The 15,000-nt window shown below is 41.5% G+C and overlaps 1 protein-coding gene across 3 annotated transcripts in view; it reads right to left on the minus strand.

The window, feature by feature from the left end:
• Window positions 1–8,300, minus strand: part of brd2a (bromodomain containing 2a) — a 23,578-nt gene extending 15,278 nt beyond the window's left edge. For 2 of the 3 annotated variants that reach the window (XM_041226537.1, XM_041226536.1), the window contains exons 1-2: window positions 5,563–7,207; window positions 318–624 (exon numbers count right to left, since the gene is read on the minus strand). In XM_041226537.1, coding sequence (XP_041082471.1) covers window positions 318–624; window positions 5,563–5,594 — 339 coding nt within the window. In that variant the 5' untranslated portion in view covers window positions 5,595–7,207. Of the gene's footprint in view, window positions 1–317; window positions 625–5,562; window positions 7,208–7,934 lie in introns of those variants that run through there. The other variant, XM_041226538.1, reaches the window with a different exon arrangement.
• Window positions 8,301–15,000: the final 6,700 nt, after the last annotated feature.

The raw sequence follows: 15,000 nt of genomic DNA on the forward strand, positions 1-15,000 counted from the left end.
AAGGCATTTTTTTACGTTTCATTGCAATTCTGTTTTAAATCCTCCTTATCTTGACTGTCATACAGCTTTAAAGCCAGCTAACAAGCCTCCATTTCGGATTGTAATCTCGTTTTCAATTTCACTAGTGGAGTCTCCAATATCTCCCCACTATCCTTGTTTATAAACTACAGTATTGTAATGGAGATCTATCAGAGGATCCACACTATCCTTGTTTATAAACTACAGTATTGTAATGGAGGTCTATCAGAGGATCCACACTATCCTTGTTTATAAGCGACAGTATTGTAATGGAAGTCTCAGGATTCTTGTGTACTCACAGGCAGGCTGAGTCGGGACGCGTCCACAGGTTCGTGGAAGGGCCACGCAAAGTGGTGTCTCCACAGTGCCTTGATCATGGCTCTCTGCAGGAACTGCAGCTGGTTGGTGAGGCGACCAGGCCGGCTGGGGCTCCTCACCTCTGGCTGGGGGGGCGGGAGTGCATGGTGGGGGTTCGAGTGGGGCAGGGCAGGGCTCTCAAACCCCTCGAACAGCAGAGAGGGCTTCCTGATGCGCTTCCCAGAGCCGTGCTCCGAGCCCACACCCACTCCCACAGCCAGCATGGCAGTGCCAGCCTCCACAGGCAACCTGCAGACAGAGAGGGAGGGAGGGGTTAACATTCAGCACTGCACTTTTAAACAGGAGTGTTCAGTTTCCACTTGAGTATCTGGAACTACGGGATTTAACACATTGAAACTGAACACATACTGGCAGGGCTTGTAACCATCCAGAAACACCATCAACAGCAAGTACTGCAACATATACCAGTGTGCAAGACTGGTTGAAACACTGCAGGATACGAACTGGCTGACACTACTTGGTAAAACACAAAGTCTAACACTTTCACTTGGCAAAATGCTTGTCATTGAATTAAACTTTTTTCGACATCATAATTTTAAGGAGTGAAAACTGTAAGAAACCAAGTCAACACGGAGATACTGCAGATCACAACATCACATTAACACAGATACCTGCCAAAACATGAACGAATATGCTAGACCTGCCAGAACCAACAAGGACCCCAATTCCAGGAAATTCTCTACTGCCCCCAGGGTTTTAACAGGCAGGAAGGCTTGAACTTCATACTGCACTAGTTAGCATGGTGCTAAATGCAGCAGTGAAAACAAAAATGAAACAATGAAAAAGTCAAATATAAGGTGTGTGTAGGATTTTTTTTTTTTTTTTTTTTTTTTTAAATACTAAACCCCTGAAGCAGAATTGCTGTATAAAAACAAAGCTGGTGGTTAATAGCAAAGTCCAGGTCTGATTTAAACACATTTGGAATGGATATAACTTACAGAAAATGTTCAGCCAATCAAAATGTATTTTCCCTGGGTATCAGATTTTAAATACACTTGTTCTGTGCTTTATAAAGACCCTTCCTCAGGAAGGAGGACAGGGTCCTCTTGAAAATCAACACAATGCACTAAACTCAACCCTGTACTTTATCCTGCATCCACAACCCTTACATCCAGAATACATGTTGTATATACTGCCCGATCCTTTATTGCAAACTACCAAATGATGAAATCTACATGACTTAGCTTGTAGGTTTTATTTGCTTTAAATCCCTTTCTGCCAGTTTCAGTGGATGCCACCACTCTCCAGCTAACCCTGCCCCCTGCTCCCTCCCTGCGGGAGAGCTCACTGCCAGAGCACTGCCACTCTCCCCCAGCCTGCTCCACTCAGCTAACCTTGCTGCATGCTCCCTCCCTGCGGGAGAGCTCACTGCCAGGGCATGCTGTGTTGCACAGTGCTAGCACTCTCCCTCTCTCTCTCTCACCCTCTTTCCCAACCTGCTCCCGCTCAGCTGGCACTGGTCTCAGCTACAACTGATTCAAATTCAAACCCACAGAAATGAGAGACCAGGGTTGGCCTGGTGACAAATTAGGGATTGTTATTGATATGTGGCTGGAACAAGGAATACATCCAGAGTAAAGCCTCATTTACAAGACTGGCAAGGGGTGCACCAGCAGAGCTGACTGAATACACAAAACCACAAGACTGGCAGACTAGAAAAGCATGATTATATAATACATCTGGGTTCAGAACATGCTACACTGCTCATGCACCAAAACTATATATGTAAATCGGAATGCAAAAAGTTAGTGCCCCAGGTTTTTACAGCAGGGAAAAGCTTAGGAGCAACAATTTAGTCAGAAACATAACTCTGGCTTTGCAATAGCTGAAAAATCTCCAGTCGAGACTAATAAGAGCCACAAGTCTAAAGTGGTCTTTACATTCTACAGCAGCTCAGAAAGGACCCCTCCTTTATAGGTGTAACGACCCAAGCAACACAGACTTCCAGTTGAATAACATTGTCTGATTAGCAGACTGCCGATCACACAGAAGTGTGGAGTCTGACTGACCTCTGCACCTTCCATGTGTTATGATCCCAATAAACAGCAAATGCTTTATTACAATCAAATACATTTACTGTAACAGTCCTGTCTAACTTTATAGTGTGTGCAGCCCTACTGTCCTGAACTGAACCTGTGGTTGTCTCTGAGGAAAGGACTGTATCTGGTTTCCGGTCAAACAAACACTGCTCTGAAAAAAATCAATTTCTACTCTTTTCTAACAGAACGGTCCCAGTGTAGTTTACAGCTGAAAACAGGCTTGTTGTGGCTGCAGGAAGAAACGCCACTGCCCCGCCTACAGGGTTAATGGTCACTTCAGAGGCCCCAATATCTACATTGCCTCCCAGGCATATACAGGTCGTTAACATAACAGCCAGATCTGATACTGCTGGGTAGCCATGACAACAGCACAACAGAGCCCAAGAGAGGTCCTGGCTGTAGTGTACTGCTGGATAACACACAAGTATTTGCTTGGAGTCTACTTGAAACACTTAATAGACATTACACACCTTGACTATCACCTGTTTGCTACAGCTCTACCATACACAGATACACATGCCAGAGGTAAGAATGCAACACTAGGTGGAGATGGGCTCCAGCTGAAGGGCAGTGTGGCTAAACAGCTAATCCTTTAATGACCCAGGACTCCTGCAACTGTGGCTCTGCTGTTAAAGTTGCTATGGAAACATATTGCTATGGAAACATTGTGGCAATAGGGGAGGTAGGCTTCTAGCCTACCATGAAATTGAGGAGACAAAATCCTGATGCCATTGCAGGTGCCCTAAACACAGGATGAAGAGCTGAAAGGACTGGGAACAGGATATCCTCCTGGAATGAATCTCACTGCTGTGTGACTGAACTGAACAAATAGGATAGGGGGTGAAAAACGTTTGACCCAAGGAGTACCAACTGCAAAAGAGACTGCAACACCAAAACAGACTATCCCTCCAAAAAGAGATCACTTCTGGATGGAAGAAATGAATACCCACGGGTAAATTTAGATTATCCATAACTACAAAAACAATGGTGCAAGAGATTCAGAAATACTAAAAGAAACGAAGACATCGAGAAAGACTTCCTTCAGGTCAGCACATTTGTTACACAATGTACACAAGCCCATTTCAGTATTACCAAGTGTAGATCTGTCAGCTTGAGAGTTCATCTGCATGTCCAAGGAGCTCAAGACTTACTTGTGAGGATACTAGGTGTGGACATGTAGACACCCCTGTTCTTACTACAGCTCTCCACAGCACACAGTGCTGCTCATGAGCAGTGGAAACCTCTTCTCTCAACTGGAAACTCAGCTACTGAACAGTACATCTTTAAAAGTTCACTTAAATAATAATAGAGACACATTGAATCGTATTTTCTTAAGAATTAACTTTAGTCTCAGCAGTGCGCCCGATCATACACGCTAGAGCAGCTGCATAATACAGTATGGCCGCAAATACCTTCTGATCTTTAAGGTCGCATATACAGGGGAGCCGATTAAAATATACAAGTTACAAAATGTTCAACACAATAAGGTACAATTCAGTTTCTCACATTAATTAAAAACAACTATCGATACTCAATCGCCTTAATCCATAGACATGTTACACCAAGATTACATAAAAACGAATCTGTGGCCCAAAATACTTTAATCATTAAAATAACAGTACATGTTATTTATTTGGTTACATTTGTTTATAAAAACACATTTGACAACTACCGCTTAAATGTTCTTTCAATAAATCAATTTATAAAGCCTAGTGTTTTAATATTAATTTAACAACTGGCCCACAGATTTGTTTACCATGGCGTAACAGACAAATCCATAGCACCTGCCGAAACGACCCAATCACTTTGTGTTTGTAAACAAACCTTGAAATCACCCAATAACGAGCCTGTTTAAACACAGAGGAGAGAGCAGCCATTAGACATGACATTGAAAAAAAAAAAAAAACGAGCTTCCACGTTTAACCTGTAACAGTGCGGGTCTGCTGCTGTGCAACACACACCCCGACCCGGAGCGCGAACACGCCCATTCAGCAAATCACATGCATCAGCCACAAACACACCGGCCATTGCGATCAACCACCAGCAGCAACTTCAACGCAAAACCCGAAACACTGTGAAAGCGATATGATACCCGCTATTATGAACTACTAAAAAAACGCATTCACGAGTTAGACGCCAGCAATGGATGGGTAATATTTCAAAACTGAACTCACAACGCTTGATCACAAATCTAAACCGAGTGATGCATCATCACTCTACTCACAAAAATAAACACCGTATATTTAATTACACTATGACGGATTAACACCAGAAAAACCGGTTCCCTACAAAAACGTTTCCAACCAACATTTAGATCACTAATAATTAAATTATATATAAAATAAACATTGCTTTCCAACTAAATGTTTGGAAAACCGACTCACTAGTATCTATCCAAGTTAAATAAATGCACTAGCTTATCATACACTGTAGACACGGTGCACAACGACGTCGACAGCGACACAAGTTAAACGAAAATTACTTTAAACGGTGTATAAATTACAAATCAAAAGCAAGTCACAAATAAAACCCCAAAGCGACAACCGAGAAGCCTGCAGTGTAACGCCAAAAGCGCCGGCACCTTAGCAATGGGAAGACATCAACAAATATAAGCATTAACAAGAAAACAAACCAATATACCAACGACAGACAGTGCAACACAGCACTGTCCCATCCCGGAGTGTGATGCATTGGCCATTCTGCTTCCAAGTGCCGCTGTTTTGAATTATATTCCGGGAATATCAATAGCATACACTTCACAGCGGCTGCCGTGAACACAACCAAAGAGCCGAGAAAATGGCGGCGCTGCGGGAGCCAAGAACAGCGGTACCAGCCAATATCAAAATCAATTTCAACGACACAGACCGAACACATCCAACAAATATCACTGGAATATTATACTAGATGTGTTCATGAATACGTTAACGTGGTTTATTTTACAGTGTAATTTTGTTTTGGGTCCGGATGGAGCCGGATACTAGCGGTGGTTCTTTTTCTCAAAATTCAAACATATTCCAACCGGGGGTCGAGACAGAATAGATCCGAATTGTTTAGACATTATACATTTCATAATTCCAAGAGACTCGCGTTACATCACAAGCTTGGTGTCTGATGTTCCGATCGGTACCTGTCGATTGGCGGATTAACGGCCGTTTCCATTCGGATGAATCCGGAATCTGCCGCCGTCCGCTGTCGGTTTTTTTTTTTTTTTTTTTTTTTTTTTTTTTTTTTAAGCTTCTTTCCTGTCTCCTCCAGTTCTCCGCTTCAGCGAAATGGCGCCGCTCCGCCTCCGCCCCGCTGTTTATAAAACCACCTACGACGCTGATTGGGTGCTACATGGATCGCCGTTTAAAATACCTCAGCATTTCATAGGCACCTCGAGCTTTCAATCAAAGAATCCACGCCTTGGCATAAACAAACCCACCCAGTATTCATACTCCCAATCACATTAGCTGCTTGCAACTGTCCATCATTCTTTGTCGCAGCATCTACTGGCTTATCTGCAAGTAACTCACCCAACACATCCCCTGAGTGGTCACTCTTAACGCCCAACACTAAAAATGAATCCGCCCAATGCGGTCCCACCCCCGGCGTCTCCGCCCGCACCATTACGTCAATTAGGGGAGAATATGTTTTTGGATTGGCTGGGGGGTTCCAGGCGCAGGCGGCTTGTGCAATTTGTAGTTCTGCGATTGGACAGTCGAGTCGGTCACGCGAATCCGACTGTTCTCTCACAACTCGTTCTCGAGACGGTTTGTTCTCCGAGAGAGAGAGAGAGAGAGAGAGAGAGATGAGGCGCCATTTTAAAGCGCCGAGTGAAACGCCCAAATGTATAGATTCGGTTTTTAAACCCACAGCTTTGGCCTAAAATCGAGACAATAAAGTTAATTAGTACACACTGTGGTTAGTTGGGTGCTCTAGTTTTGAAAACAAACGTGTGGTCTATTTCATAGTGTAGTTCCCTCTAGTTATTTTTTTGTATAACAGAACTGTTGTGCATTTTTTCATACTGTTCCACATTACCACTTTTTTGTCATTTCGAATCAAGTAGAAATGCACAAATACAATCCATCAAATACGCAAACGAATTAACTGCGATCACACTGCCCGTTTTGTCATTTAATGCAGATAATACAAGGTGTTGTACTATATGTGGTAAGTTACACTGTATTAAAATCTAAACAAAAAAAAGTTCGGTTAAAATTTTGGAATTGCTTTCCGAACAGCCACCCCTCAGCAGCAGCACGTTTGTTCCCTGCCGTTGTTTTTGTCATCTTATTTAATAGGTTATTTAAGGTTATTTGCAGGCAAGCAGAGGCCTAACAATACTGTCTTGCTACTAAAGCTGTCCCTCTATTTACACGAGACCATTTTCTTTAACATAACATCGAGTTTGTGTGGTACAGAGGGTTGCGTTGTACGGTAATTCTATGCTGTAATGTAATCAACTACAAAAGTTAAGGAAGTCTAGGGTTTTATTTGATTGTGTTTAATGTTCATCTGGCCGAATGTAAAGTGGCATTACGCCTGAAGCTGCACAATGACGCAGCATTTCTGCCTTTTGTCCTTCCATTCCCCGTCATATTTATACATCGGGTTTCAATAAAAAAAAAAAGTTATTTGAATCCTGCGGCTGCTTGTTTAATCTTGCAGTAATGAAATGTCGAATTGACTTTCCACAAATCAAAATGTGTGACGTGGATGTTTCTTTTTGTGCAAAACAAGAGCTGCTAGGCCGCACGACCTCATCACGCCACACAGATGCGAACTCAAATCTATTTAGTATACACGAAAAGTAGAGAGAACAATACATATGTTTTTTTAGGGCAATATTTAATAAACGTAACACATTGCTAAATATTTAATTGGTACTAAATATTCAGTGGCTTGTGCCATAGTAACCAATATAAACAAAACACCTATCTTGTGCTTGGTCAGTACTGGATTTGCAGGTAAACATAATTTAAAAAAACAAACAAACGCTCGATTATGTAAAGAATAGCACTTTTGTGTATTTTTTTTTTAAAGGTTTTTGTATCTATCAGCTTAGAAAGCGACTACCCATCCCCCACGCGCCAAGGTTAACCAGCTACAAAGCAATGACACCATGGCTGACAAAACACCGAGTAAAACTACTATTAACGTGCTTTACGCGATATTTTAAAACGCCATCTGGCACTGAGTGTCTATCCAATCCTTTAAATGATGTAAATTGAACACTTGTACTTGTTTTTAATTAAGCTTAACCAACAAAACCCAACTGAACTGCAGTATCCTGTGAATGGTGCAGGACTTGTGAGCACTTAAAAAAAAAAAAAGTTTCACTTTTAATTATGCCACACGAATGCGTGTTTTTTAAACAAAAAAACAACTGCAGTATTGTTTAAGCTTCTTTCAGACTTGTCCGTCATCCAAGACTCGACCCCTCATTGGACGGCTCGGGACACGTGATGTGAACAGTTTGCGAATTCCCAAGACAAAATCGTCAAAAACGCTCACCTTTTTCGATGAAAACTGTACAATCCATCTGAAACACGAACAATTTTAACTCCATCTTTCGGGTTTGGCCGCGAAACCCGGGTTTTCTATGAAGAAAAGTCGTGATAACCGCGCTAAACGATAACAAAGGGCATTTTCCAGATACGTCAGCAGCGTTCCAATTGGTCAGCCGACACCACGTGACACGGCTGGAAATAAAACCCGATTTTTCGACGTCAAAACCTCAGTTTTTCTTACGGGTTTCTTATCAGTTGTGTTTTTTCTTAACATATCCATCGCGTGAGAGCAATTGCTGGTCGGTCCCTCGATTTTCCAGCGGATCCCGGTGCTCGTGCAGTTCTCCCCCCTTTAGTCTCTGATTCGGGTTAATGTCAGCATGGCTTCCAGCGCTGCACCCACACTGCGCATGCGCCGTTTCGATGGCAAAGGCAGCGGAGGAGCTGCGCATACGCATTACTTGTGACCCGACCCTTCCCCCACTCCAGCAAACAGACGCGCTTTTTTTCCCTGCTACATCATTGTGATTGTGGTTTAATTTTGCTTTTGAGTGATAATATACAGCCTCGTCTATATTGTTGTAAACACAATGCATTTCAGTACACGTCTGATACAAACTCGTACAGCTGCTTAGCAAAGCTCTGTCACACATACAGCACATGAGTAGTTTGAAACAACAGCTTCTGAAAGGACGACTAACCAAATTAATCAGACATACTAATTTGTTTTTAAATTGACCACTCAATCCCTATTTTAATGAAACTGAACAGCTTATACTGCACTAGAAATTCATGTTTAAATCTTGATGTGTGTTTTTAAGGTAACTGTAATCTGCAAATAAAGAGAGGTAGAAACAGATGCACTTCCTGCTGTCCTCCGAATACACAGAAACAAGGGAGGGATATATCTCAAAATTCATGAGTCTTATCTCAAGTTTCACACTCCTTACTGACACTGATAAAATAGGGATCCTGTTAGAGAGTCGATGTAGAGCACTGAACTGGCAGCCCAATATGTGTCAGCCTGCCACAGCCTGAGGGACAGTGGGTAGGGAGGGAGGGTAGTTGTATTGTTCAGAGGGAAGGGGCCTGTCCTGTTTGTATTATTGCTTACTTGTTTTATCATTTCGGTTTGTAACATTTTAAAAGCTTTGGCAACACCAGATCGTCATGCCAATAAAGCTAATTTGAATTGAATTGAATTGAAATCTCTCTTTCGTGTTTAAACGTGTTACACGTGCTTAGCTTTTGTGTTTGAAGTTACAGTAATGTTCAGCTCAGTGGTGTCCCACCCAGTGAAAATGAAAGGCTCCAGTGAGACATGCAGGACAAACACACTGCGGTTTTAAAGCAAGCGCTGTGCATGGATGAGGTGGGTCTGTGAATGCCTTGCACAGAACATGCCAGAGGGATATGAAAGACCATCCGGGTCAAAACTGTGTTACTTAGTGCGTTTTTAGTGCATATTTAGTACACGTAGTGATTTGGACAAATCAGAATACATAAAAAAAAATGCATCGTTCTAAATAAATGTAAATGAAATACGCATTTTCTACATAGGGACTGGTCATTTTACAGGCATGCAGTGTCATTACAAGAGTAGCCAAACACCTTCGGGATAACATCTTTTTAATTTCAGACATGAAATACGCTTAAAAAATCAAGAGCAAAAAAATGCAAACCATGGCGATGAGAGATTTTCTTCTACGGGGCAAATATAGGTTTGCTGAGTGCTGCCAACTTCTTGAGACAGACGGTGTTGACCGTGACATTGTTCAGTCTGTATTGACAATGTACACAATCAGGTTTTTATTTTCTAATTATATTTACTTCAGTTTTACACTAAAATATTGAGTTAGAATAGCTAATATTAGAATCAATGTCAGATCTTTCAATACTTATTTAAAATGACACATTAGTTCCAGTGGGCTTACCACTGGATTAAAGAGATTTCTAAGGCTCTGATACTGCTGGTTGATGCTCGTCTCGGAGGGTCCGGGTCTGTACATCTTACACTAGACTTTACTCAAAGGGCGGGAATGGCAGATGTAAGGCGACCTTTAATTAGATTATTTATTACACGTTCTATTTTCTTTAAATTCATTGTTTCTTATTTCATTTTCACCAATCTGATTGGCCAAATTAGTATGCATAATGATTAGAATTACAACACATACTGAAGTCAAATGAGAACGTGTTCTAAATATCTGAAACGTGTTCTAAATAAATAACACAGATTGACCCGGATGGTCTTCCCTAGAGGGAAGCCTGTGCTTGATGGCACGGATCACTCCAAGCATCTGCAGGATTCGAACAAACATGACTGCAGAGACTATGCTAGACAGTCATGAGATCCCTCCTCTGCCTGTCGTCCGTGCACAGTCACTTCTTCATCTAAACTCTGTTCTGGTCTGGTTTGATCCTCGTTTAACCCTGTGTGTTTGTTTTGCAATAGTTTTAGTTCTTATTATAGATTTGCCAGGCCATGAATACAGTAAAAAACAAATGCAGTATAATATCCTACAGCTGTTCATGTTAGTTACAATGTAGAAGAATCATTCCACCCAGTCATTCTGGGTTCACTTATAACGTGACTTGATTGAAGTTTTTCAAAGTCCTAAAAGTAGTTGACCAAGTTAACCCAATCCTCTAACAGCAGCACAGAAACCAGGACCAGAGGACGCACAGTTCAGTGGAGAGATGTTTTACACAGTGCTGGTGAGGGCATGCAATGGGTTCCCTTGCCATGTTGTTAATGCAGGATAACTTGGATCCTTTAAACCTGACTTTTCAGTTTTGGGATTAATCATCTAATAGGAACCAGACAAGCCCCACTGGACTGAACAGCCTTTCTCCATCGTTAGTATTCCTATGTTCTTAACTTTTTGTGTGTCACAAAAATTGACGTCCTGTTTATTAAAATTTTTATATTATTTATTCAGGGACATCAAGATATGTGGTAAATAAAAGAAAATTAAATGCACAATCCATCCTAAAAAGGATGCATTTTGGGGTATGCTTGCACTAGTAAGACTTTGTCCTCATCAAAACGATGTTTAGTGAGCAAGTGGTCTTGTCAGCAATCAAGCAATACATACCTGTCCCCTCCCAGCTCAGAGCTGGGATTTCTGGGTTGGTTAGGGTATGCAGCCTCCCCTCCCAGCTCAGAGCTGTGATTTCTGGGTTGGTTAGGGTATGCAGCCTCTCCTCCCAGCTCAGAGCTGTGATTTCTGGGTTGGTTCAGGGTATGCAGCCTCTCCTCCCAGCTCAGAGCTCTGATTTCTTGGTTGGTCAGGGTATACAGCCTCCCCTTCCAGCTCAGAGCTGTGATTTCAGGGATGGAATGTTTCTGTAAAGGAAAAACAAATGGCTAACGATACTGAACTAGCAATAAACAGCAGATGTGTATCGAAGCTCTTGAATTAACCTCTGAAAGTGTCTTTTTTAGAAAATGAATGGGTGTTAGTTTAAAAGGTGGTAACTGTTTTGTATATTTGACCAGGGTGTCACAAACGTTAGAGCATCAGACACATTTTGAAGAAGGTTAGACCAGCGCTCTTCTGGGTCCTAGTAGTTGATTGATGTTGTCAAGTCTTCTAGGATCCCAATGATTCAGTAACAGGACTGGAACCCGTTCTATACCCTCCACAGTGTGTGAAGGAGCAGCTCCTGCCCGTTCCATACCCTCCACACTGTGTGAAGGAGCAGCTCCTGTCCGTTCCATACCCCCCACAGTGTGTGAAGGAGCAGCTCCTGTCCGTTCCATACCCCCCACAGTGTGTGAAGGAGCAGCTCCTGCCCGTTCCATACCCTCCACAGTGTGTGAAGGAGCAGCTCCTGCCTGTTCCATACCCTCCACAGTGTGTGAAGGAGCAGCTCCTGCCCGTTCCATACCCTCCACAGTGTGTGAAGGAGCAGCTCCTGCCCGTTCCATACCCTCCACAGTGTGTGAAGGAGCAGCTTCTGCCCATGTTACAGTGCAGTGCTGAGCTGAAACAATTATTTACTTCATTTAGTTTCTTACAGATTTGTTTTGACTTGGAATTCTTTCTTTTTTCTATTCAGCTCTTGTTTTGAATTTTCTAATAAAATGCATTTTTGTAAATAAAATATGAAATCATGATTGCTAGTGTTTGGTGAGTGTGTGGCAGTGAGTGCATGACATTGAGTGCGTGACATTGAGTGTGTGACATTGAGTGCCTGACATTGAGTGTGTGGCAGTGAGTGTGTGACATTGAGTGTGTGGCATTGAGTGCGTGACATTGAGTGCGTGGCATTGAGTGCGTGACATTGAGTGCAACAGGTACAAATATACCTGTTAATTTAAAAAACTAGAAATACTAATAATATTTTTAGTTTTTTTAAATTAACAGGTACATTTTTAAAAAATAGCTGTAAATACAGTATAATCGTAAATCTTGAAAAACTACTCACTTCTAAATCTTTTGCAGTCATTTTTGTATTACTTAAGTATAAATACATGTTAATTTGGATTCATATGTTGTTTTTTTCTGACTTTATGTGAACGAAAAGACACACATTTGCCCGTTTTCCCATTGGAAATAGTGATATTTTGAAATATCACTGTCCTGGTCACAAAAGCAAAGTTTGTGGGGAATAATAGCCATTTTCTATACTTTTGAGGCATAAGCAATTAGGAAATAACACTTACTACCCAGGAACAAAAATTGTGTTACATAGTGTATTCACAACTGTAAGTCAATTATTTAATTATATTATTATTATTATTATATTAATAATAATAATAATAATAATAATAATAATAATAATAATAATAAATCTATAGTACAGAAATGTATAGAAAATATAATTCTCTAGAATACCACAGAAATCTAGATCATACTGCAGGACTAGATAGAATGCTTCAATAATAATATCTTTAGGCTATTGTAAAAATCTACAGAATATATTATCAATCTAAAGATGAATGCAAAGGTTAACAGAACGCAGTGCAGATATATGGAATACTATAGCATAAAAATACACTGCGCGGCAAGGCAGGGCGGCTAAAGCCTAGGACACACGTGAGCAAAGCAGGGCGGCGCTTGGCCGTTACCGCGTTGCTTGTAGAAAGAGGATTTGACTACAGAGGAGATTTGGGCGTCAAAGGAGAGGTTACTGTCTAGGTAGGGGGTAGGTGTAAGGCTGGCATAGACAGGCAAATACAATAGGGGATAGAGGCAGAAAGTTACATTTAAAAGCAAATCATCTTCGAATATTGTAAAATAACATTTAGTTTAGCATAGTCAAAGATGGGGGAATAGTACATTGGTTTCATGATTTACAGCAGGGTTTTTCAGCCGGGGGTACGTGTACCCCAGGGGGCACTTCTAAGGGTCATAGCGGATACGCTGGACGACTCAGAAATGCACAAATAAAAATGAAAGTAAGAGAAAATAATGATCTTGAATTTTTTAACGATATTAAACCACCATGTGTACTTATTTAATCTTTGCTTAGCAGCTCAAAGTTAACCGCTAATGTGAAAAAACAAAAACAAAACAAAACAAAAAAAATAACAGAATCTATCACGTTCACATTTTCCACCTGTACGCATGTGCGGTTTTGATTGCGTGGATTTCCACTCTGAAATACCAGTATTGGTGAAGCAGGTGTCTGGCGATTGTGCCTGGAGAGCTCTTTTCAACTTGTCGTGTCAGTAAAGCACGTCGCTTTGGATCAGTTTTATCTTGAGGTTAATGTTTTTGATACTAAACGTTTTAAACGACACACATAATTATGCTTCTGTGGGAAGTAAATAGTAACGTGATTAACATTTACAGTGCAGACCGTTTTGTTTTGTTTATAATGACTTTTCCCAATAGAAAGCGAATAGGAGTCTTTCCAAAGATTCCTAAATGCTACATTTTAATTCTTTGCATCCGAAGACATGTAATTAAGTTTTAAGAATTAAGCCTACTGTTTAGTTTTCTGTCTGCAGTTTGTCAGGCCCAGACTGTGGTGTAAAATTATATATTAAATAAACGGGAGAAAAAAGAAACATGTAACCAGATTATTCTGCCTTTTATTGCAACTGTGGTACCATTCATTGAGCGAAACCTCCCGACAGAAGGGGTACAGTGTCAAAAAAAGGTTTAAAATCCCTGATTTACAGTACCACTTTGCATGAGTTGAGAAAGAATCATATGGGACAGACTTAATCCATTCTGAGTCTGAGCTCTGTCAGCGCTATCGATTACCAAGACAGGACCTCCTTCGTCTTAGCTGAAATACGGGGCGATCTTCAATATATAAACCAAGGAAATGATGCCTTTGTCTGACTAAATATTACTGCCGTGTTAAGCTTAGAATTAAGAATTTCCTTGTTGTCTTTATGTAGAGACAGCAGGGTGTGTATTTTGTGATCTGTAAAGTTTTTTTTCTTGACATTTTTGCTTACAAAATGCGAAGGCCAACACGTGAAACTATGGCAATTTCCTTTCTCTGCTGAGCCTCAGTCGCAACGCTGTCGTTACTGTACCTGGGATGATTTTGCTTTGGTGCACTTGCCGTGGAATTTACTTTTAAGTCGGGCTTAAGTTGGAAGTAGTAACGACGCCATAAGCAGTTGCGACGGTGTAATTTGCCCTTGCTTGGTCGCCCCAGAAGTACACCAAGGCTTCTTACAGTGGGGGAAGTCAGCAGTAGACTCTCTAGAAGGAGTTCAGATTTGTTAGTGTTCAGTTGAAGAAAATTGGCATACATCCAGGCCTCAATATCTTGAATGCAGGCAGAGAGCCGGACCATGGCAGAGGGATTTCCAGGGTCGAGTTTTAAGTAGAGCTGGGTGTCGTCAGCATAGGAGTGAAACATGAGGCTGTGTAGGCGGATGAGGTGACCCAAGGGAAGCATGTAGCTATTGAAGAGAAGGGGCCCAAAAACAGATTCTTGTGGGGACACCACAAGTGACTGGGTTTTCAACGCCACTGCGTCCAGCATAGAAAACAGACTGCATGCATCTGCATAGGTAAGAGGACAGCCAGGAGAGACAGGTGCTAGAGATCCCAGCATACTTCTGAAGGCGGTCAAGAAGAATGCCATGATCTATG

This window comes from Polyodon spathula, chromosome 24 (assembly GCF_017654505.1).
Source record: "Polyodon spathula isolate WHYD16114869_AA chromosome 24, ASM1765450v1, whole genome shotgun sequence".
Classification (NCBI taxonomy): Eukaryota; Metazoa; Chordata; class Actinopteri; order Acipenseriformes; family Polyodontidae; genus Polyodon; species Polyodon spathula.